At 40.3% G+C, this 21445-nt stretch overlaps 1 protein-coding gene across 1 annotated transcript in view; it reads left to right on the top strand.

Moving 5' to 3' along the window:
* CDH23 (cadherin related 23) overlaps positions 1 to 21445 on the top strand; it is a 598322-nt gene that overhangs the window by 109037 nt on the left and 467840 nt on the right. Inside the window, exon 7 of the mRNA XM_044420488.1 lies at positions 10087 to 10158. Within this exon, the coding sequence (XP_044276423.1) occupies positions 10087 to 10158 (72 nt within the window). The remainder of the gene's footprint in view (positions 1 to 10086; positions 10159 to 21445) is intronic.

Genomic DNA, 21445 nt, shown 5'->3' with positions numbered 1-21445 from the left:
TCAGTAATTACCACCTCTGAAAGGCAAATCATAACTTTATGCCAAAAACAGCCCATACAGGCATGTAGAAACACATTAAAACCCCTCTTCTGTCTTAGGGTAAATGTATGGATTGCAATAATGAACTCAAAGAATTCAGCACTACCAAAGGGGATAGCTCCTTTTGTAGACAACCACTAAAATCGGAGATTAGCACATTTCATCATTTAACACTTGCACACGTACAGCCCAGTAACAAGTGTGAAACCTTCACACATGAGTAAACATCTATACTAAACACTGTCTTAATAACAGAGACTACTTTACACCCTTATAGTGCATCAGTTCCCAAGAGATCAAGCCAAATATATTCAGCTGCTGATATGGTATTGCATTTTTCAGTCATTTATTCCTTGATCTCCATGTTTCTCTCTACAACTCTGTATACTGTTCTTGTTTAAAACCTCTTATTAAAATATAATAATAATAGCAATGATTTTAGTTTGAGTCCAGATTTAGGAGTGTGCAATAGAGTTGGCAGCCTACTAAAGATGTTACATAGTTGGTCAGGAGATCCTGCTGAGTGGGATATGTTGTGGTGCAGGGTTTGGAGAGGGAAAGAGGGAATCCCAAAAATTGCTCAGAAGCAGCTTCCATGAGATGAGGGTCAGGGAGGTCTACCCCTGTCATTTCCATTTCATTTGCTTAAATCTGGATCCAATTTGTTTCTATCGAATCACAAAACCTTTCCAATATAAAATGGAGTTCATTTTTTTCTCAGTTCAGCTAGGGAACCTTTGTCAGTCACCTCCTCTTCAAAACTGTTAAAATACATTGCATTCATGTCTTTATCCATAATTACTGACATTCCCAATCCCATGAATCCCATGAAGTAAATCCCAGTTAGTTCAGTGGAGTTCATTCCTTCGATGCAAATATCCATAGGATTGTAGCCTAAATATCAGTTCAGAATACATAAGCAAAAAGGTATTCCAGACTTGCAGACAAAACAACAAATATGAGAGCTGCATGCACACAAGAAAGAACTTTCCATAAATGGCAAGGCAAGTGTAGGAAAAAAGAGGGGCAGTTCTTGGCACGCGTTCCTGGGTCACTTCCATCATGACTTTGAGCCTGAGAATAAAGGGAAGGAGGCAGAGGGGGTGTGGGAAAGTGTTCCTCCAGATTTTGAGATGAGAAAAGCAGAGGTGCTTATCTCAAAGCCATTCTTCCCAAATGTTCTGGCAGATACTGATAATAGGCAAGAGATACCACTGTCAGATGGGAGAGGAGATCTGAAAGACAGACGAGGTTGGCATGACTCTTGCCCCCACGGTGGAATGTTGGGAGAGGACAGCAGGCCAACTAGAAGCTGGCGTACAGGGAAAAGGTGTGCTCGCTTCCAAACTGAACCCAGGCATACTCAAAAGGACATTTTGTCTCAGTGGCTGTTTAGACTGGGTTCATTGAACTGCTCTGTGCATGCTCAGACAGACATTCCATGGCGATTGAGATTATTGGACATACTGGGGTAAATAAAGAGCTTTTTGCAAAGCAATGGCCTGTTGCCTTGAATGTCCAAAGTGAGGACAAACCCAGCTCACAACAATGGCTTCTTTGCATATTCTGTTTCCTATTACGAAACTCCCTAAAAGTGTCCTACTCATCTCCACATTTCCTGATTGGGTAATACAGTATATCCCTCTCAGCAGTCCCCAATATGTAAAGGCCGCTATCCTAAATGCATTTATCTGGGACTAAGTGCCATTAAATTCAGAAGACTTACTTCTGAATAGACATGCACAAGATTGCATCATAAATTGCCACTCTGTTACAGTTCAAATAAAAACAGAGTAATGACTTGATTAGGATCAACTAAAATGTTAAAATACAAAGTATTGTAGAAATTTAATAAGCTACTTTTTGGTTGCTGAAATTATTGAAGATTTCTAGTTCATGATTATTACAGTCTTAACTGCTAATAAAAGATTTTAAGACAAATAATATACTCACACCTTGATAGATAATTTCTCTTCCAAATAATTCAACAATATCAGCAAACCTAAATTTATCACCACTCCAAATACACAACAATGCATTAAAGAGCAGGAGTGGTCTGTTTGATGATATATCTATTACTTTAAGAGACAGACTCTTCCTGAGAGAGGGTAAGCTTGACATCTGGTAGCAGAAAACTGAAGGTAGAAAGAAGAGACTAGAAATTTAGGACTCAAGTAATTGGACACGTAATTAGACACAGATCTCTATAAAAGAAACTTTGTTACACTGATACCTGATCCTGTGCTCATTACACTATTCAACTGAGAAGTAAAACAATCTACAGAGTGCTTTCTTGAAATTAGTAGCCACAGTTTCAGACTAGAGCTGCATGATCAGTAATACCATATCAGCCCCTGTTGGTGGGACACTCATTAGATTGGACTTGTGTTTCCATGCTTTTCCCATAAAAGCATTAAGTTTCCTCTTTAGAAAAGGTGGATTATTCGAGCCACCTAAACATTCTATAAGTTTAAGAAGGCCCTGCTATGTTGAATGAAAGTACTCTTGTCTTCACAAGGAGTATGGAGGAAAACTACAGTTGTTTCTGGAGTCCTCCACAAGAGGTTCATTATCTTGAATGCAAGCAAATTTATCTGCCTGGGCGCCAATCAGCTGAGCATTCCCAGTTGTAACAAAGAACCGAGCCAGACCATTAGCAGAACCCTAAGGCTCAGCCCTTGCTCAGCACTGGACTGCTGGTGAGAACACATCTGAATGTTTTCCTAAATCCTTTGCAACACATGGAAAACCTGCACATTAGGGCAGAGAAACAGGCCACGCTTTTAGGATTTATTTTGCCTTTCAAAAACACAGTTGCATAAACACTGGGGTAGAATGAAGAAAAGTTTGCATGTGCTGCACTGGTGCTTGGCTGAACAATACAGAAGACGCCTTCTCAGACAAGTGGATAAATGCCACATGCCCATCATTTGTGGGCTGACTTTTTGCTGTTTCAGAAAGCAAGCAGGTAGGACAGCTGTCATGTCCTGGCAGCAATTAAGAGGACAGTCATGTCGCAGCTGTCATATTTTAGCTATGGGAGGGAAAAGAAACAGAAAACAGATTAGAGCTATGATATTGTTTGTTGTATGTCTACAATATTCTTTTTATCAAAGGGGAAACAAGTACTTCTCTCTCTGTATATGGTGAGTTGCCCTTTTTGCATATAGCCATTTGAGAGAAGCTGCTTTGCAGTCTGTGTTCCACCTGCCTTTGCTTGTATTTCTGTTCTTGGAACAGCACCTTGCAAACCGAGAAAAGACTGGCATTGTAAATGATGAGGGAGAAATATTGCTATGGAGTTGTGGATGGTAAAGACCAAGTGGAGAAAGTAGAGGACAGGATTATGGGTTTGGCAGTTACTATTTTTAAGCAGGCCATGATGTTTCTGCAGGGATGTCAAAAGGAAAGCAATTGTGAAATAGTTTCTCACAGAAAGAGCCAGGTGGGTTTTGCGTGGCATGGTAGCTTTCCTCAATCCTACTGTGGATTTAAAGTAACCAAACTCTTTTAGTATACAGTCCAGTAAAAATGAAGATGTAACCCTTCTTCACTGGCTTCTGTGCCAAATGCAGTCCTGAATGAATGGTGAAAACTATTTTCTAAGCAGAAACACAGCCGACCTCTAAACAAACTAATACCAATTTCAGTTTGATTATTTTGATAAGAAAGAAAATTTGGCATATGCCTTTGCTTACTTCTAAGCTGATGTGACTGCATGAAAAATGTTTAACACTGTAAATGATGAATTCTGCTTGCCTTACTAGGAATTCTCATTTATCCAATGGGCAAGAAACTGCTCAGAGTCTAGTTATGCTCTCTGGCAGGATTCCTATCTCAATAAGATCAACAGGGCAAACAAGGGGGAAAAGTGGACTGTTAAACAGAGTCACAAAGTTGGTGGAAAAGATGGTCTGTATCATAATCATTATGTCAGGAAGCTTGTAGCAGATGAAAGTCAGCAACTGTCCTGTATATTTGGTGATTGCTATTTTGCATAAACCACCTGCCTTTTTTAGTAATCTATAAAGGGGCATGCTAGTATTGCTATGAAATTCATCCGAAAGTTAAATGCAAAGCAAATTTTGAAGGTCTCGCTCAGGCATTGTATCAGTAAAGAATTCACAGGAAGCTAAGCAAATTTATATCAGAATAGTGATACATCTGTGAGCACACACATTTACTTTACAATAGAAAACCCAATATGACAAGAAATCATTATTCCCTGCAACATACAAAACTTGTATTGAATGCTTTAATTCTCACCATCTAGAAAAAGATTTAATCCTAACCAGTTCAGTTTAGTAATTCAACTTGTTAATTCCAGTTGTTGAAAATTAAGTTCTATACTCATATCTGGCAGTTTTGCGTCCAGGCAGTCTGTGGCTTATGAATGAGAAAACAGAAATTGATCTTTAAGTCGAATTTGTATCCAAGTCTGATCGCGTGTAGTTGGCCCTCCAAATTCATGGGGATTAGGGGTTCAAGACCTCCATGGAAGTAGAAAAGGCACAAATATCTGTAGCTCTCTGCCACCACCCAAACTTGCCAGGGCCTCCTCTTTGCAGGAAGGGAAGGAAATGCTGGAGGGATTTCCCTCTCTGGATGGGTGGGGCAGGAAGGCATGCTTGGTAGGCCTCCCTCTTTCCCGTTTCACTTCCCCTCTTTCTATGGTGAAATTTAATTTTCTGCAGTAATTTTTAATGAACAGGCTTTATGGCAGTTTGCTCATAAGTATGGGTTGTTTGTAACTTGGACGCTCGTAACTTGGGGACTGTTTGTAGTAATAATAGGTGCAATTAGTTTGTCAAAACTATCTAGAATGAGTTGAGAGTTGCACCAGTTTGCAAAAAATAATAGTTCAGCATTATGAAAGCATCAAGACAGACAACTTGAGGACCACCTGCCTTTTAAACTTCTGTGATCAGAGCATCTGCAGAGGCTGATGGGAGATACATCCACAAATCCAGGAGTTTAAATTCAAGTTCCCATGGATCATCCCGTAGTATTACTTGTACCATTTTCAGAGTTTTCATAGTATATTATAATACTAATATATTTTGTTAGTTTAAAATATTTATACAGCCTTTTATTATCAAATCAGAGGGCTGTGTACATAACTCATTAGAATAAAATGTAGAGACAAAACAAACAAATCTACTATGCTCGGTATTGAAAACAGCAACTGCTCTGTGAACAGATTGTTTTCCTTTGGCACCAAAAAAATGATAAAGGAGCCTGAATTAATACTGCATGGTGGCAAATGGGTCTTTGAATTAGTAACTCGATTTGCCTGATAGGATGTTTCAGCAACTTGAGCAGTATGCCATCTGTATGGAAAAAAGCATAATTAAAAAGTAGTGAATAAGAAGGTGTGAACTGGTGGTAATAAGGCTGTATGCCCGAGAGTGGGCATAGACTTGGAATTCTCTTAGGGTAACATTCTGTTCTAGTATCTATTAAATATATTAGACTGAAGTTACCACTTCTAAAGTGGGATTCAAAGAAAACACATGAGTTCTGGCCAAGTGCTTGCAGGATTGTGGTTGAATGTCTATTTCTGCTTGCTTGCTTGCTTGCTTGCTTGCTTGCTTGCTTGCTTGCTTGCTTGCTTCAACAGCAGAAGCAAGCAACAACAACCACCCTGTTCTGCATGCTACATCATAAACTGTTTTTGACATTCCTCTCCATTCAGCATGTGGTAGTTGTGTTGGCTAGGCTGCTTGAGAAGAATGAGCCTAAAGCTATCAAGGCATCGCAGGACTTATGTCAACTTTCCATGGATTCTTGCTATACTTTAAGGAAATCACAGTAATAACAAGTGTCATGAAGCAATTCAATTCCTGAAGCCATCCCATCCCTCTGGATTGGAAGTTTACCTGATTGATGTGGATAAAAATCATAAGCAAGTCTAGGGAATTGCTTGCTTAATATGGATAACTTCCTTAAAATAGACAACACAGAACTAAAGGGATGTTATTGGCTGTGCTCTTGTAAATAATGTAAATTTCTTTCCCATTTTATGTTCATTTTTAAAGCATTTCCTTCCTTTCCACATCTAGAAAGCTGTAAATGTGGATTAGACTTCCAGCATTGCCATGGAATTTAAATTCAAGTGGAATCTAGCAGCTTGGCAAGTAAGAGGTTTCCTCTTGGTGAGATGAATAAAACACTCCTATGCTGCCTGAGCAGCTTATTTCCTTTACCTGCACAGGTGTGTCAATGACTCATCTGGCCAAAAGAGAATGCAATGGCTAAATGAAGAGACTTCACTCAGCAACTGACTCATTAATTCCAGCTGAGTGTTCAAGAATTAATTCGTGGGATGTGGTTCCTACAGCACCGGTCGAGCCAGATAACAGAATATATATTTGTTATAAAATAAATAAGAATATATATATTTATTTGTTCAAATGGTCTTGCAGAATAACAACTTTGTACTTACGAAACAAGCAAGACAGATCATCAGGCTGATTAGAACTATAATAGAAATAGCAGGCAGCATTTTCTTAATAAAATCAGAGATGTATTTCTCTTAATCAGTGGAGCTGTCATTGTGGAGTTCTTCTAGTTACCTGTATGGTGAGTGTAGTTGGCAGCACTTAGGTCAGGGGTCTCAAACTCAACTTACCTGGGGGCCACTGGAAGTAGGGTCTAGGTGAGGCTGGGCCGCATCAAGTGTTCCACCCCCGCGGTGGTGGTGGGCCGCTCATCCTGCGTGGCTCCCGGAGGCTGGCCCAGGCGCCGCCGGCGCTGTGAAGGCCGCAGGGCCCCTTCCTGGTGCCCCGCCTGTCCCGGCAATTGGCCTGCAGGCCGTGAGTTTGAGACCCCTGGTCTAAGGTAATCATGGTTGGTAAACTTCTTCTCCCAGGATGTCTCTGCTTAAACATGTCAGAATCTCATATCTCACAATCTTTCTAGTTCTTTATTTTAGATGTGCATATAGGTGGATTAACTGAAACCAGGAGCTTTGACTTAGTCACAGCTCCTACCCATGACTTAAGGAGGGCCTTTCCCTAACTCAAGCTTATGAAAGTCCAACCCCTTATGGGTTAATAAACTTTTTACTCCCAAGAACTAATTAACCCAGTTCTGGCAGGCTTTCTCACTTCAGCTCTAAGAATGCAAGTTTGTACTTCAAACTAGTTTATAGCATATATATCATTCATCATTAACAGTAAGTACACACAGATTATAATTAATAAAACCACATCAAATACAACATATTCTTCTCAAGAGTACACATTACTTTGCACCAGATTGTTGTAGTACATGTTTCTGTATGAACTGTTTTCATTATTTGAAAAGTAAAGTACAAACCTCTTGCAAAATCTTTCAACTGATTTAGATTGATTTTTGTTTAATCAAAAATGGAGTTCCCCATAAGACAAACAAGCTGACTTCTAAAAGTGGTGAATCTAATATATAATACCAAACTATCAAAAAATGGAAATTTTATAGAAACACATTACACTTTAGAACCCCATGTTTATCCCAATTTACCTGACTCGTTTCTTTCTTTGTTTTTCTCTGTTTTGGCTTAAATAAAAACCAAAGGCAGCAACTATGCCACACTATGATCTTAAGTTTTCAGTGAATGTTAATAAAACATTGTTTTACCATCTAAGTCATGACCTAAAAGAAGGCCACACTTGTTGATTATGCTTTTGGATGGTTGTAGTTTAATCACTGGAAATAGAAAACTGGGAAGAGGGAGAACATAGAAGAATGAAAATGGGTAGTGGTAAGATATGTGTTCTGTTTGTGGTGGTACTACAAACAATACTTTTCTTTTGCCTTCCCACTAATTAGACAATGAAAAGAAGAATGAAGAACAAAGACACTGCCACAACATCAGTGGCACTCCTTTCCCCAAAGTCTTCCTCCTCCTCTTTGGAGTTATCCCCTCAGTTTCCCCATCCTAGTTTGATCTTGTTCTTTTTTATACAAAGATAATGAAGAAGAAAAACCTACCTCCATCAAGACCTATCTCCATTTACTTTTTTACAGTACCTGCCCCCATTGTATTTATGCATATATAATAGGCACAGTCTTTATGAAATGATTCCTATATAGTAATTCTAGTCCTCTTTTGAATTCTATGGTAATTACTTGTGATTTGACAGTTGCCTTTTCTTTATTAGGAGTGTGATGCTTTTGATTGATTTTATTGTAGGGAAACAACATAGACCCAAGGCAAGTTAGCACTTCTAAACACTCTGCTGCCATATTTCATTCTGTTCCCCCTCCCCCTGGTGTAAGAAAATGTATGCTCAGATAATCCATGCCTACAATTTTCCTGGAGGCATAGTACTGGTTTGCATGTTAATGTTCTTCCCTGCACATCACAGCCGTGCTCAGGTTATAGATAGAATTATGTGCCCTCTACTGGGTACAATCCAATAGTATTTCATTTGCACACACCAAGTAGAAATGAAAAGGTGCTTTTCTTTATGCATATTTGATTCACATTAATAGCGTTTGCCCCATCTTTATATTTTGTAGTTAAACGTTCATGTTAAAACCTTGGTTTTGACAGTCTTGCTGTCCTTTGGTGGTGTGTTTTTTTTTTTTTTAGTCAATAACCCATAACTCAGTCATTCCCAACACTCAGGTGGCTACTAGTATAAAAGAAAATTTAAATTAACTTAAAGCAGAATTAAATCAAATCTCTTTTATACTGAGAAAAATTTGCTGACTTGAAGACCTGAAAGTCATCCTGAAAGGAAGGGTGCTTGTGATGGACCGAAAGGTTCTCAAGCTTGAACTTCAGTGAGTGTGAAGAAAAAGAATTACTCATTGTGGCCTTTGCTCCCAATGCTCATTGCACAGGTGATGGTGTTAAGACAGCATCCTTGGTTGACTGGACAAATTTATGATGGAGGAGGCAGAGGCAGACTTAGAGGTGCATTAGCTCTCAGCAGTTAAGCTTTTATATATTTTTCATAATCAGCACATTGAATTGTGCCTAGAATATACCTTGCACTTTGAACAGGATGGGTAAATAGAACAAGGAAGGTCTCTGGAAGACAAAAGCAAATTCCGTATCCATATTCTGAGTGACACCCTATCAAGAAAACAAAAAAACCAGAACCACTCGAGTAGTTCTGCAAGGTTGCATAATTGCATCCCCAACGCTTTTTAATAAGTATATGCAAGGCCTCAGAACATGTACAGGACAAATGAGATGCGATTGCGCCTATCAATCTCTAGGTGGAGATCACCGACACCGCTCAAAAGCATCATTTCAGTGCTGTGTCTAGGCTGAAAGCCAGGCGAGCTGTACCATTCTGCAAATGTAATTTTAATTATGGTATTCATTATTCACAGCTGCATCAGTTCAGACTTCTAAATATTTGCTACCAAAGCAGCCCACTCAATGCCTTGCACATTTTCCCATTCTCATGGCCTATGAAACTCCTCTGTTGGTCAACAAGCAACTGATTTTACTTTCTGTTCTAATAGATCCTTGACAAGTACCCCATACACTCTTGCCAGTTTATAGACAGATTTCTTAATCTTACAGGTCCACCAAATCTAAATTCACTTGGCAAGTGAGGTTCAGTTCTCTTCTTTTCTCTCTCCTTTTCAGTAGTGCATATTGGCTCTGCAGCCACCCTTCTCTCTCTTCCCCGACCCCCATGTGTAATGGATGCAATTTCTCCCATAAAACAACAAGAGGCAGATAAACAAACAGGATTGCATCAGACCAGAACAGTATTCTGTGTTGCAGAGTTGCATCCTGTGTGACTATTCAGATTGGGGGTGGGGGAGGGTAAAATTCAGTCTCTAGCTTTGCACTAAAGTAACAATCTACTGTAACTATACTTAAACATTGGGAACCATTGGTTCCACTTCACAGTCTTTGCTCTTCTCCACTTCATCAATAAATTTTATTTTTGTGCTTGCATTTAAAGTCTGATCCCCCCCCCCACTTTAACAATTCTGGAGTGTGACCCCAGGTTTCACCTGATAACATGAACATGTCTCCAGATGGCAAAAATTTTCTACAGCACTTAAGTGATAGATATGTTTGTTTTCTTTCAGGAATCATGAAGTATCAATTGAACTCCAGGAACCTTTTTCTTGTTCTATTGTTTTTGGAGTCAGTCTGTTTTGGTAAGTACAAATTTCTCTGGATTCATTGCTAAACTATTATACCCCATCTTCTCATTTGCTTACCACAGTGGGGGTTGAACCCTCAAGAAGAGCTCCCTGGCTAATTGCACATCTTGTCCAAATGTGAGGACTCTCTTCTGTTTATGACAGTGGAAAACCTGGGGATGCTAATGGGTTAAATAGAGAAACTTACCTGTCTTCCTGGCTTCCCTTCTGCATCCCTCTATTTTCCTTACTAGGTGAATACACATCGTTTAAGCTGCCCATTCCCCATTTGGTGCCCTCCAGGTGTGTTTGAGTGTTGTTGTTCAACATGCTTGGAAGCACCAGGCTAGGGAAAGCTGGCTTAAGCAGTAGAAAATGTGATACGATGACGCTGCTGATCAAGGAAGTAATTTGCTCCAGATAGACATCTGAGTGAGATTATTACTGTTAATGTGTACAGGGGTAAACACTGTAATGAAGTTATCCTTAATAGAGGGGTGGAGCTATTGGTATTTGTGAATTAAACACAGATATGTGTGTGCGTGGTAGGATATTGGTTCAATTGTATCTATCACAAACTTTGTAGGGAACCTTGTTGGGATCTGGACTACCACTTCCATGCATAAATTTCTGGTTAATATTTACTGAGCACAGGATGTCTGTCAAGCGGCCATTGTAGCTGCTACCTCAAGTAGCATGAAGAGAAGTTGTTGGAGATAAGTTGTTGAAGTTGGGATCAGGTAGCCTTCGAAGCAGTGTCAGAAATGTTGGGGTGCAGCATGTTTGTCGTAACTAGCTGGGAATGCTGAAAATGTTTGTTGTAACTAGCTGGGAATGAAAGGTACAGCTATTTCTGGCATGCAGTCAAAGGTTAGGCTGATACAGACTTCTCAAGTGATGAGGGATCCTGGGAACCAGAATTCTCAGATATTGAAATGGAAGGAGCAGAGGGGCTCATTTCAAGGGGATGATGATGTTAAGAATAGCCAGGATTTATGGCTGTAGGGAAGGGACATGACAGAAGAACCCCTGCAGCCAGCCAAGCCTGGCACAACTCTTGACCCTGAGATGTGGCATTGGAAGAGATGGGCTGACGAACCAGAGGGGCAACAGATAAAGAAGAGGCTTGCCCACCTCCAAGGAACACATCCTAGAAGGGAGGGGCCCAGGGCTACTCAAAAGGAGAATGTTAGGAAGTAATTGCTAGATTGGGTTCAACAAAAGGCCCTGTGCATGGTCAGAGACTCAATTTCTCTTGGCTGTGCGTACTGGAAATGCATTGGAGAATAAAGAGCTGTTGCCAAGGAATGGTTGTGTTTTGGAAGTGTGAAGGGGGCAGGGAGGAAACCTGGCTTGCAACATAACTAATATCCAGTGATAAAATTTTTGAGAGCCTATTCTAAGATAGGCCATTCCTTCAAAAGCAAACATTCTGATTACCCTTCTCTGCTTTCTTTTACAAATATTGTAAACTATGCTGATTAGTATTAGAACCAAACTAGAAAGGGATGTACTGAATGTCTGTTTCCTAACCTGGAATCAGAGTAATGATACCAGTGACATAGAACATAATCAGAGCAGTAGAACCATTCCAGAATCTTATCTTCATTAAAAATGGGGGAAATGCCAAGTTTGCTACTGTTAGAAATACATATTGTTTGCAGGAAAGGAAAAAGAAGGCAGCATTCATATGCCCTACTTTCTCATTGTCTGTGCCAACACATTCCCTCAATTCTGCCCATTGACTCAGGAAATAATTCTTTTCCAGTATTTGTTCAGAAAGGACCAGGAAATGCCTTACTGGGAAGGGACAAGAGTTGTTAGCTACCGAATGTCATTTTTTAAAATGCAGCCTCTTACTAGAAAAGCAAGAGTTAATGTCATAAGGGGTCCTTCAGTTTGTTGTCCTTTTTCATCCATTTTTAAGGATTGTACATTAAAGGCAAATTTTGTCCTAAGGGGAAAAGTGCAATATTTTATTGTCAAGAAGAGGTTTGGCTGATATTTGCATCCCTGTTGTGTCTGAGACCTGAATATAGTCATGGCTAATGGTCAGAAGCTGTTGAATGCAGTAATGATCACAAGACTGTAGACTGGAGTTCATGCCCTTATTAAGAACAGAAATGGGAGCATGAATTCATAGCCAAGTAGGGCTGTTGTTCTTATGAAGAAAAAGCTTGAAGGAGTTGGAAGAATCTTGTTCCTAGTTTTGGACGTGTTAGGATTTTTCTGGTCCAGTTTGGAGCAAAGTAAATTAGGGATAACTTCCATTCACAGTAAAGCCCTAAACGGCTTGGGACCTGGTTACCTGAAGGAGCGCTTACATCCATATATGCCCGACTGCCCCTTGAGATCTGCGGGAGAGGCCCTTCTCCGGGAACCCTCCGTGGAAGAAATTAGGAGGGTATGTACTCGGAGGAGGGCTTTCTCTGCGGTGGCGCCCAATCTATGGAATGCGCTCCCCAGAGAGGTCCCCCTGGCGCCGTCGTTATTTGTTTTTCGGCGCCAGGTGAAGACCTTTTTATTTAAACGTCATTTTAATTGATAACAATATTTACTTATTTAGCTGGCCAGGGCGACTTCTTTTCTTTTCTTTCATAACTTTTCTTTTATAACTTCTTTATATGGTTTATATTTTTTATTTATTTTATATTATTTATTTTAATTTTATATTGTTATTTTTATATTGTATTTTATTGTGTTGTAAGCCGCCCTGAGGCTTTGGCAAGGGGCGGCATAGAAATGTTCAAATAATAATAATAACAATAATAATAATAATAGTATCACTTAGCAGTTATTAACACTGAAGAAAGGGTTAGTTCACATGAGCACTGTTGGAGAGAGTTTGTATATGTACCATCAGCATGCTGAAAGGCTCTCATGAAATCACCCACATGTGGCAAGATTAATATTTAACTACATCCTGTAGAATGTGCATTTTCCACCACACAGTAAAATGTATTATGCTGGCCGGCCCTTTGGGAACATCCTTTTGGAAGGAGGAAAGTAGGAGAGAAGTCTTATGGCAGCTTATCCACTTTAAAAATGAAAAATGATCAGTATGAATCAGTGGTGGTCTCTTTTGCTGTGTGAGATGAAGCCACAGTGGGGGCTGAACTGGCAGTAACTAACAAGGAATGAGATCTTGGGGATATGGTGGCGAGTCCAATGAAAATGTAAAGCCAGTGTGTGGCAGCTGCGAAAAAGGCCAGTTCCATGCCAGGCGTGGTTAGGGAAAGGCCTGGAAATAAAACCGACAGTATTCTAATGACTTTATGCAAATCTACAATGCAGCCACATCTGGGGTCTACATTTTTGGTCAGGCCATCTCATAAAGAATATTTTCGGAGTGGAAAGACCCCCATATGAAGCTGCCCAGACCTACCTTCTTCGCCACCATAAGGCCCTCACTGAGGTCTGCCTGTCCCCTGAGGTTAGGTAGGTGGTGAGTGGGGAGGGGACATGCTATCTCCCATTTGGAGTACACTCTTGGGGAAGCTTTCCCAGCCTCAAAATCGGTCTCATTTCAGCACCAAGAACAATGTACTTTCCCAGGCATTGCGGCATGTAGTGTTAAAAGTGCCCTCTTCAGCTCTGCTAGATGGTATGGATTTTTGTGGCTCTTGTGTTTTCATTTTCCGTGCTGTATCTGTTGTTTTCAAACTGTGCTCCCCCAGAAGTCTTGCACTGAAGGTCAGTGTCTAAACAGGCAAGAAAGTGCAGACAACGGCCACTAAGATGACTAGGGATGAAGACTGAAGCATCTTCTCTACCAGAGGAGGGCATGATTAAAGATATATCATGGCACGGTAATGCTGAAGAGAGTGAGATTCTAATCTTCCTTTTGTCATAGTAGTATTCTGGGATCATCCCATGAAATTGGTTGATAGTTGCTTCAAAACAGACAAACAAAAACTATGTATATACCATGTAACGTATGGAACCCACTGCTGTGAGATGGCATGAGAGACACTAGCTTAGGTGGCGGTAAGAGAAGATTCAACAAATGCATGGTCTGTCAGCAACTATTACCTTTGATGTATGGAATTACCAGGTTCAGAGGCAAGACACTGCTGAATACAGGTTTCTGGTGAGCAATAGCAGTACAGGGCTATTGGCTTCCTGGGCACATCTGATTGCCCACTGTGGAAAATGACATGCTGAACTACAGGGTGGCCCTAACATTAGATTGCTCTCCAGGGCCTGCCACATGGGGTAAAGCGTACTGTGAGATGTTGGAAGAACCACCTGTATATGCCATATGGCTTGCTTTGTATCCTCAAAACTATCCTGTAGCCTTCGGATGTAGGAGAAGCTGCACTGTTGAAGCAAGATTTAGTTGCCCGTCCGTACAAGAAATGAGAGGAGGCACCATATTGTCCTTTGCAGCCTTGGACCAGCCCTGTTAGATCGGCTGGAGCTTTGTTCTGATTCAGCAGAACTTGTCTTATATTCTTACAGTGCTGAATGGAACAGATTCTTTCCCTCAAATTAGCTCTATTGCCAGTTAGTAGAACTGGCGCGCGCGCGCGTGTGTGTGTGTGTGTGTGTGTGTGTGTGTGAGAGAGAGAGAGAGAGAGAGAGAGAGAGAGAGAGAGAGAGAGAGAGAGAGATGCTGTTTTTGGTTAAGCAACTTCCTATTTTACACACACATATGCATGCACACACTTCATTATAAACTCCAGCAAAACAGATATTTTCTTCTAACACATCCATGCACTTTGGTCTTCCCCAAAAGCTGAGACTTCATCCTTCTCCAGTGAAGTGTCAAAGTCAGATTGCTTTTCCACAGGAGTAGGCTAGCCATATTTTGGCATGTGCCTTTGAATATATGGGGGTGGGGGTGGGAACAGAAGAGGACATGCATTTATGGTATTTCACATTTTAATGCTTGCATTTGGAAGAAGTTAAAGTTCAACTTCTATTACATGCTTGTTTTAGTGGTTGGGGAAAGCAATGAACTGAAGAGCGTGGCTGTCTTTGCTGCAGCAGGAGCTGATTCATGCCATGTATGCCAGTCAAAGTTTTCTTCTTTGTACCTTGTCCGAGAGGAGAGAATTGGTAGTGAAGAGCAGCGGCCCTTTCTCATGTGCTTTAAACAAGCTTCATGTTACAAGCTCAATAGTTTTAATATATGTCCTGTAATATATAACACTCCTGTCTCAGCTATAAAATGTCTTTCTTCAACCAGGATGCTTAAAAATTCATGGCATTCTGGCAGCCAGATAAAGGAGACTTTTTTTCCCTAGTGCTCTGCTGTTGATCCCTCTTATTTGCTGAGCAAGGAGAGAAAACACGTCATTAAAGTTAGCAGCAGTGTGTTGAAAAGATCAGCAGCAGCTGCCTAAAAACCACCTGGCAAGACTTTTCATGTGGTGGCATTAACAGTCTAGTTCAAGTAATTTCCCAGGAGAACCTGAGGACCCACCTGCCCAGCTATCCTGCTCTCCAGACTAGGTCTCAAGGAGTTCCTGGACTGCTGTTGAATGGACATGCAGCATAACAAGACAGCTAATGGGGGCTGGTGGCTCTGGTGTCCAACGGCCCATGTATCTATTCTGGGCTTCAGTCTGAACTTTAAGGGAACTGCCTGTGCTGCTGAGCTCTATGGCTAAGTCGCTTCAGCACTATGGATAGCTCCTTAGAAGTTCAGACTTTAGCCTAGAGCAGATACATTGATCCACTGGAATTGGAGCCACCTCCCTTCTACCGGGTCCGTCCACCGCTCTGTCTCATGAGTACTGTCTGCACCAGCCTTCCCCAAATTGGTGCGCTCCAAATGGTATTAACTCTAACCCCATCATTGCTGGAGGTGATGGGAGCTGTAATCAAAGCTTCTGGTGGGCACTGAGTTGGGAAAGGCTGGTCTACAATGGCTACCAACCACACTCTGGGATTTCAGACCGAACAGGAGTTTTTCTTTGCCCTACATGGAAACGCAGGGTTTCAACCCAACACATTTGCTTTTCTCTCCTTCAGTCTTTTCTTATTAAGGGATCTAGATATCAATGGAATACAATCCATTCCACCAGAGCATGTGTGCTTCTGGTAGGCTGGCAGTTGGGTTGCATTAGATGTTGTAATATGGATTTTTAAGAGAAACTGGATATTATTTTAATGCAAGTTTTATGCTAATCATGAACATTTGCTCCTACAGCTTGATGGTCATTTGGCCCATAGAAAACTGGCTGCATACCAAGGATTGCAATGAAATCCTTGTTGTTCAAAATTCTGCTCTGCATGTGACTGGCGAATTCAGAAAGCTGCTGCCCAGCAGGTTACATAGCAGCTTGGGCAGCCAGTAATCATAATCGGCAGGTGCTCCAAGCTAAGATTTTAGCACAGAAACATGGCACAGAAATGTGTTCTTATTTGATCTTATAAATATTTTCCCATGGTCTTATGCCTTCACAAATCTCCAATCAGCATTTCAGCATTATTTGTTTGCAAAAGTGTGTGTGTGTGTGTGTGTGTGTGCGCGCGCGACAGAGAGAGAGAGAGAGAGAGTGCGCAAGCAGTTTGTGTGATGATCTGACCCTCAGAGAAATGGACTGGCATTATTGAAAATACCATGAGGTTATGCTTTGAGTTATTGTTACAGTTCTTCCAGTTCCTGAATATTAAGGTGCTTAGATTTCAATGCAGTATAAGTAAATATTTGAGTGGAGACAAATTTATGGCGATAAGCATTATGGCCAGCTTTGAAGGAAAGAAAATGAATCATTGCAAGAGTACATAGTGACTGCAGTCTTGGAATCGTCTGCGATTCACTCTCTGTGCTGGGGGCAGGGGAGGCACTGTCCATGAAGTCCAGTCTGAGGGTTCAGCACTTGCTGGGCAGCACGCCTTGATCCCATGCTTTAGGGTAATGGCTTCAGCATATGCCCTGCCTGATCTTCATGTGGAGTACTGGCCCAGAGCATAGGCAAGTCAAGGTGGGGTATATGCTGTTTATGTATATGCTGAAGGACTTGGTAACATAGATCAAGAAGCTGCAGTGAAGCACACCTATATCTGGAGGGTGCATTCTTGGTTGCGTGAGAAGTCCTTGCATGACGGGAACTGTAAGAAGATGATGATGATGATGATGATGATGATGATGATGATGATATTGCTAGACTGTCCTTAGCCAAAGCACTCTGGGCAATTTACAATAAGGTGTGAATAAAATACAATAGATAAAAACAATTAGCAAGAATTTAAAAAATAATTTAAAATAGCATAAAACATTAAAACAATTTAAAAGACCCAGCCAAGAGTAAAAGGCACAAAACTATATCCTTTGATTGCTTAGGTAAAACATAAATCTGGAAATGGCATGTTCAGTGGAAACTGGGCATTCTTTCAGAAAGCCACAGTGTTTATTGAGTGAACTAAAATGTGGTATATTCAAAGACAGACATCATGATTACTGGAAAAACTTGCAAGTTAAAACACTTGTGCATCTCATCCTGACAGTGCCGCTACAATTTATGCCACGGTAGGGCAAACTGGCGAGCACTTCAAGATCCAGTAATGGAGCAGTTCCTGCTCTGCATAAGCTATCTGCTTGTGTCCGTATCTATAAAATGAAAAAGTTAATCTTCCTTCTCATAGGATGGTTGTAGGAAAGAATGAATAGAATACTCTGTACACTCAAACAGAGAGAGATACAAAGAACAGATGATAAGAGATACAGAGAAAGTGTGTATATGAGATAGTGATGGAGAGATATTTGATTGGGACTAGTTTGCTTTTCATCTATTTCTAGCTAGGAAATTGTTGCTTTTCTCTCATGCTGAAATAACCATTTTCTTCCTCTAATGTGACTGTGTTGTTTTATTTTTGCTGGCAAAAGTTATAACTAATACTTTACAGATGTGATAGAATAGCACATCTGTCTGATTTCCAGCTGTTACTACACTCAGAGTCTTGGTTATGGTATTGCTTGTCATGTCAGTCAAGGAGTGACTCAAGACAACAATTAGACCACTGTCACTGGTGGCACAACACAGTTCTTTTTTTAAGTGCCTTCCCAACAGTTTTCACTAGTTGCTTTGGAACTCTAGCTGAGGGATGGCTGTTCTGCAGAGTGCTGGGTGGTTGTGGGGATTAAACAAAGGAAACAAAGAGGCAGTAAAGATCAGCTATATATGTCAAGATGTCCTATAGTTTTGAGGATCTATTCAATATATTGTATTATTTCCCTCTAGTTTATTTCCTTCAAGCAACTGCATAATTTACCTATAGGTCTGCAAAGAAGCTGGAAAGTTACCTATCTATCTATCTATCCGTCCATCCATCCATTTCATTTTTATACTGCCCAATAACCAAAAGAAAAGTTGCTAAATTAAACCAAAAACAGCACCCCTCACTTTAGTGGTACAATTCATCCAAGATAGACATCAGCATTCCTACAGTTAGTTGTAGCCACGGCATCTGTTTGCACAACAGAGTTTGCACTGCATTTCTGTTTGTCTTTGGTCACACTCAAATGAATTGTGAGCCCAACCCTGTATGTTCTGTTTGAGTTAAGTCCCACTGTATTTGGTGAGCCTTATTCACAGGTTGGCACGTTTAGGATGGCAGCCTTAGAGGCTGGAAGAGTTCATGGTATTACTTGGTTCAGTATCACACCACAATAAACACATAATGATCCTTTGTATGTGGCAACATCTCTCCTAATCTTACAAGAACATCAATAATTGATATCCCAGCTGCAGACTGTGGCTAGAATAGACCATTTTGTTATCAGCTGTTAATGCTCTCTAGGAAAGAGAGCCACCATAGAAACCTGAGAATAAAGGGTGAGTGAAGTAAAGCACTGTGGATTTATTCAGAAACGAGCAGAGTCATCTTGGTGTTCAGAAATCTAGTGAACAATCTGCATCTACAGAATGCTGCAATTTAAGAAGCGGAAAAGTTCTTCTGCATCAAAAGCCTTGTGGCAGAAAAGATGTAGGAATCCTATAGAGCATTTCCATCTGATAGCAGTAGAAAACTACCCTTCCATTTACAAGATCCATTGACTGTGTTGGTCCATTACAACAAAACCAACAGGGTCATTAAAAATAAAACTTGAATGGGATGAACCATAGCTGATAATCCTGTGTATCTGAACATTTTTGAAGTGCATGGGGGAACTGAGAGAGGGAGAGAGAGAGAGAGCGCCTTGTAATTCAGACACTTAGCAAAGTTTCATATATGAATCTTAGGGTGGTTGTCAGGAAGGTACAAGCTTTTATGGAGAAGTTCTATCACCGCTCCCACTGGACCCTTTTGTTCCCAAGGCAGTGCATGTTCTGTTTTCATTCCACTTCTGTTCACTTCAAATGGTGCTGAATCCCTTGATAACGTTTGAGATTGCTATTTCCCACTGATTTCTGTGACTTTAGGTAAGTTAGATATCCTTAGCAGGATATGTTTTAGGCAGTCTGAGTGTAAAAACTAGAGAAACAGTTCTGGGTTAGGAAACCTCCTCCCAATATGCCATCAGAAGCTATTAAGGTAGTTGTGCACAACTTTAAAAAAAAGTGTGTGTACAAGATAATAAATGAAGGAGCAGAAAATGGTTGCAAAGGCAACCAGTCAGGTTTTGGAATAGCTGCTGAGAAGATGATATGGAGTACCCTCTCTGAATTAGAGTTATTAGCTATTAAGCTGAGAGGATGCACTCTCCCCCTCTTGACTTACTATCACCTCTGAAATACATCAGTTTTTGAAAATGCATTTATCCTGTGTTTGAAAGACAATAACCAGGAATTCAAAATGTTGAAATGAATATTTGGGTTGTAAGGAAGAACAAACAAGCAATTCTTACTGAAAAGAACACAATGCTGCTGATTCGGTACTGCCCCTGAGAGGTACTTCCATCTGTCTGCTTGCTCCATTGTACATGAGCATCTCTTTTTATAGGATTTGCACATGTTCCAGGTTATCTGTTTCCGATGGGCTTCAATTGGCTTTGTTTATTGACATGCTCTGCAGTTAGCTGCCTCTCTACCTTTTGATTGCTGCTTTGCACTTTAGAATGCCATTGACAGAAAGCACTTCAGAGCTAATAGTTTGTTGGGTAGATGTTGTGTCGGAATAAGATTAGCAGATGGAGTGACCAACACAAGTACCCTCCCTGAGCTATTATTCTTTCTAGTCTTCTACCATCCCTTCAGGAAGTAAATGCTTTGAGACTCAGCAGACAAAGACGCCTATAAAGTTGCAAGGTTATGTTATCAATTTAAATACAAAAAAATGCAACAGGCAAATTTCATTAGGGATAATTGCTGCTTAATTGTGACTGAAGGTAGCATCCCTGAAAATCATGTGCATGGGATATGCATATGTCCACTGAATATGTTTTGTAAACATAGCTACATAGTAATATCTATATCCTCTTGCTGTTCAATGCCAGTTTGACTTGAATGAAGTATAATGATAGTAAGGTATGGTTTCTACAGGAATTTGTAGATTTTCTTGGTTTTCCATGGTGGAAAGGGGGATTGTTGGAGTAAAAGGTAGGATTGGTATGACAAAAAGAAGGGAGATGTCAAACGAGTCACAAATTTTGCAAGGAGTCATCTCAGGTCCACCAGACATGCTGATAACCATTAATTTTAAGATTATATTATCAATTCTCAGGGGTTTAATAGATTATTAACAGTTGTCATCTCACCTGGACATTCCTTCTCACCTGTTAAATTATTATTACTGTTATTTTTAGTTGGTGGATTTTTAGTGATTTTGCTGTTTTTAAGTATTCTTTAATTTTTAAATTTCTGTATTTTGACCTGTCAACTGATGCCTAGAGAGTCCCTCGGACTACTGGCAGTGTATACATATAACAATAAAATAATAAAAATGTACTAGAAATCTTTGTATACATAAGTCATGACAACTTCTGATCAAGAATAGCTTCAGGAGGAAATTGTAATACATGTAGACATTTAACTATATTACTGTCATAGGTTTAACATATAATTAATAAAATTACATTTTAAAAAATCCAACATGAATTCCAATTTGATGCTAGTAAATGCTTCTTTTTTTCTCTATGACGCATGTTTGGGTCTGCTAAGGCCAGTAACTTAATATCTGTTGGGTGCATCTTCCAAGAACCCATCTCTAAAAAGCACAAGCCAAAATATTTTTTTGAAAATTATAAAATGTTTGCATACCACTTCACAAGAGATCCGGAAAAACTAACTAGATTGCCCGGGCCATATTACCCAGGCCTCTTAAGTTCATCCTTTTAAGGCCATTTGTTCCGATTTTATGTATTGCAGTATATTGTGGAGCTGGGAATGCACTAGGTCCTTGTGTGAAGGGC

The sequence above is a fragment of the Varanus komodoensis genome, unplaced genomic scaffold (genome assembly GCF_004798865.1).
Source record: "Varanus komodoensis strain SLA01 unplaced genomic scaffold, ASM479886v1 scaffold11, whole genome shotgun sequence".
NCBI classification, from domain to species: domain Eukaryota; kingdom Metazoa; phylum Chordata; class Lepidosauria; order Squamata; family Varanidae; genus Varanus; species Varanus komodoensis.
This window is presented reverse-complemented; position numbering and strand designations above follow the sequence as displayed.